We start from the raw sequence: 4,128 nt of genomic DNA, 5'->3' as shown, positions 1-4,128 counted from the left end.
GGCTGAAAGACACACCTGTTTGTACGCGGGAGCTGTGCCGCCCCCGGAAAACGGCACCGAGCAGCACGGAGCAGCACGGAGCGGCACCGGCCCCGGGAGCGCTCGGTGTGTCCCCGAGGGGACGGCATCGCAGCTGCGTCCCCGCACGGCGCCGCCTGCGCCCCGGCGCCAAGTTGGCGCATCAGTCCTACGATGTACGAAACTGGTGCAGCCGTACACCGCCAGCCCGTGATGCTTGAAATAAATTAAGGCTTTCTCACTGCAGGCCTTAGCCGCCGCTCAGGTGAATCCCCAAACCTCGGGTTTAGGCAGCACCAGTAGCGCTGCCTGAAGAGTTTTCTGCTGCAGAAAGAAGAGTAGTAATAGCTCTAGCGCCCGTAGTCCTCATTCGTGTCCGTGAGCCTGCATCGTAGGAAGCTGCATAAACTACTTTTTATCGGCAAACACAGTTGCCCAGTTACCACAATAGAGGAGTGCCAAGGTGATGAATCAGGGAAGCCTAACACAAAAGTAGAATTAGGCACATTTGATACCTCTAATGAGCTCCCTGAAGAAGTTTTGCTCGCGTGCTCTGGTGGCTTTTCATTAATGCCCTTGAACACTAACTCAGCCCAGTCCTCCATCACCACTGCACTTAAGTGACATAGCATGATCTTTTACTGGTGTATTATAACAACAAACTCAAAACTATCTGTGTCTGACTTCAAGGGAAGCAGAACCCAGTTTCACCAAATTATCAACTTTATTGATTTATTTACATAAGTTGCTCTCTTGCTGGTTTTGGTGCGTTTTTTTTTTTTTTTTTTTTTTTTTTTTTTTAAATTACTCCTCTGCCTACTTAAGCATGTATACATTTTTAACCAGCTTCTGTTACACTTACTCATCTTGACCAGATGCTGGCAGCAGCCAGTTACATTGCAAGTCATCCTGCTTTTGGAAGAACACACTACAGATGTCATTACTGCAAATTTCTTCCTTAAAATTACTGAAAATGGAAGCATGCATTCTCAGTGGTGGTAAGTAGCTTACCATTATAAGGAATGGTTCAGATAGCAACTGTTCTGTACAACATATTAAAATGGTTTGGAAATTACAATGTTCCTCTTCCTTGGCAGCCCAGTGTGTAGCAGACCTACTAATCACTTCGATTTCTACCGTTCTTTTCATAAAAAGTAGTGGAAGCAACTTTTTGTAATTATAAACACCTCATACAGCAAACAGGAAAATATTTTTGGCATGAAGCCTGAAGAAATACATCATATTTATAAAGAGAACAAATTAAAAATTGTAATAGAAATATTATTTAAGGAAAGTAACAAGGAAGTGTATCAGCTGAAAAAAGTACAGGACATAGAATGGAACTAATGTCCTTGTTATGTTCCAGTCTATCATATCTCAAACAGACAATTAATTGCTGTATAAGACATACTTCAGAACCAAATTATTAAACTACACACAAAGGCTATTTTAAATTTAATGCATGGTCTTAAGAAATAAATGTCAAAAGATGTTGAGAGGTCATTTGTTCTGTTTTCTGCTCTACAACAAGGTCAACTCTATGATTCCTGACATACTTGTCTAACTTGCTCCTTATGCTGACAGTGATGTAGAATTCACAGCATTCCCAAACAATCTCTTCCAGTACTTCAGGTTTGAATCTACCACTGAGATTAATCACAGATCACTTCTGCCCTGAGGTCACCTGCCCAAGCCCTAGCTAATTTACATAGAAAGATAAGTAAAGATTCAGGAGGGTAAGACAGATTAGTGTCCCAACATGCTGATCCTTAATATCTTGGGCAAATCTTGCTTGTGTTATATAAAAATCTCTCTAATGAAAATACAGACTAACATCTACCTGTATTTTTTGTTCTGGATAGAATAAAATTTTTAATCTTTTGCTTGTTAAACCTAAAGGAAACCTCTTTCATAATTACAGTGTTTCCTTCGTCCCTAACATTAAATTATCCAGAAGATGTATGTACCAGTCAGTATTTGCTTCAATTTCTCTTCTTTGTGAAGAGAAAATAGTTGTGATGGTCAAAGTAACTGAATTAATCCAGAGATGCTTGGAAGTTTCCTGTGCATTTTTAGCTTGCAAGTGTCTAAATGCCAGTAATTGAAAATCAGAAAGGCAAGCTGGATTAAACTAATCCTCAGCCATCTGTATTTGTTCTGTGTCCTTTGCAGACAATGAATATCACCATGTCATCTAAATCTCTTTTTTTTTCTCCTAAGGATTTTTGGCATAAATTACACTGCTTATTTTGACACATGAAGACAAAATATTTGATACTAATAGCTCTTTCAGCAAACACATTTTTAAAAACACAGCAAATATCTTCAGCCAGAGTGAATAAATGTATTTCATCCTTGTTAACAGATCACTCAGCTATTCATAGTGCAGTTACATTCTTGAACAGCTTGCTACCAAGCACTTCTTTCCAACTGGCAATGAAAAGAGTAAGTACAGCTTGATGGAAGATTCCTTCTATCTGAATTCTGCCTCTCTTACCTATTTTAAATTAATCAAATTAATAACTGGTTTCTGGTCACCCACTTAGTTCCCAGAATAAGCAACAGCAATTGTCAAATCAGAAAAAATTGGCTGACCCTCTTCAGTTTCTATTGAAAATGCTTCAGCAAATATTGTGCAGAAGTAAAGCAGTCTCTTGTATGTTTGGGTTTATTTCTGTCTGTACTCTTAGGGTGCCTATGCCACTGTCTCAGCTTCTAGCAGATGAAGTAAAGATGAAAAAGTAAATGAGATTTCTGCAAAAGCGTTGGATACCTGAATTTGAACCTTAAATACTGAATGCTTGTATACAATTTGCCTAGAGGATACGCCTTAGATGTAACATACATCAGAGCATGCCCTGTACATCTCATAACAAGGGCATAGTAGGTGATAAAGCCTGCTGACAGTTGCTGCTAATCAGAAAAGCAGCTCTCCAGAGCAAAAGGGCTGCTATCTGTGGGTTTTAGCATAGGAGACCAAACTGGGCTTTGCCACAAACCCACTGGGAGCTTTGATAAGATAACCCCTCTCTGCGTCTCTTCACTTCTCCCTCCCACTTAGATGTGCAACTGGGATAGTATTCCTACATAAGTGTGTATGGTGCAACATAACCTGTGGTAGAAGCCTGCACGCCACTGCAGTCTACCCCAGTTTTTAGAAGTTTTTAAACCACAATAACTTAGTGCATGTCAGTTTATAGGGCAGTGTCCTAGTGTTGTCAGGAATGTGATCTAAGGACACTGCTGATAGCCATTGCTTCTGACTGTTTCATGCTGTGCCATTATTTTGAGGGCTGTGCTGACCTAAGACCATAGTTAAGAGGAAAGAGGCAGAGAGGCATAAAGGAAAAGTTCAGAAAAGAACAGTAACAGCCTCCCCTTCTATCGCAGGAGGTCCGATGCTGGTCAGCACCAGTGTGCCATGACCTTCCTAGAGAGAGCGTCCTGCAAAGAACACCTCTGCCAGGGGCAGTGGCAGCAGGCTTCCCTGGGCCGCAGGTGATGTCAGCAAGTGTAGCAACTTCTCTGCTACAAGTGATTCCAGCTCTTGTGATTCAGCTCTTTGTGAAATCACCCAAGGCAAACTTGGGATAGAGAGACAGGAGCCTCATATAGCAGTTCCACAGGGGTAGCTTTTATTGTCCAGCAGCCTCTGTGAAGGGGAGGCCAGGGACAAGAACTCCCTCTGAGGGGCACAAACAGGGGGCTTTTATGGGAAAGGCAGGGGGTGGGGTAGAAACCAAGTGGCCAGCTGGGTACAGGCTATTACCATATAGAAACAAGGCATGCTGGGGGTGGTTCAGTTTCTCACCATGACCCTGAGGAAGGTTGCTCATCTCTGGGGAAGATCTTCTTGGCCTCAGGCCTCTCTCCTCCAAGGGAGTGCAGATGGCTCTTGTGCCAAGGGCTCCCAGCCCTCCACACCCTTCATACGTTTTAAAAAAATAAATAAATGAACAAATAAAAAGTAATGTGATTTTTTTAGCTCCATGTAGATGAACAGACATCTTTACCTTTCAGATCCTAGAATGTATGCTAAAATCTGAAGAGAAGGAACTTGGCAACAAGACTCAGGTTTTCTTCTTTCCCAGGCTCCCCAAGCTCACCCAC

The 4,128-nt window shown here is 42.1% G+C and overlaps 1 protein-coding gene across 4 annotated transcripts in view; it reads right to left on the bottom strand.

The window, feature by feature from the left end:
* The window catches only part of SUSD1 (sushi domain containing 1), a 46,321-nt gene extending 42,398 nt beyond the window's left edge, over positions 1-3,923 (bottom strand). For 2 of the 4 annotated variants that reach the window (XM_017728332.1, XM_017728333.1), the window contains exon 1: positions 3,830-3,916. In XM_017728332.1, coding sequence (XP_017583821.1) covers positions 3,830-3,854 — 25 coding nt within the window. In that variant the 5' untranslated portion in view covers positions 3,855-3,916. Of the gene's footprint in view, positions 1-3,829 lie in introns of all 4 variants that reach the window. The other 2 variants (XR_001859977.1, XR_001859976.1) reach the window with 2 other exon arrangements.
* Positions 3,924-4,128: the final 205 nt, after the last annotated feature.

Source organism: Corvus brachyrhynchos, unplaced genomic scaffold, assembly GCF_000691975.1.
Source record: "Corvus brachyrhynchos isolate BGI_N302 unplaced genomic scaffold, ASM69197v1 scaffold90, whole genome shotgun sequence".
In the NCBI taxonomy this organism is placed as follows: Eukaryota; Metazoa; Chordata; class Aves; order Passeriformes; family Corvidae; genus Corvus; species Corvus brachyrhynchos.
This window is presented reverse-complemented; position numbering and strand designations above follow the sequence as displayed.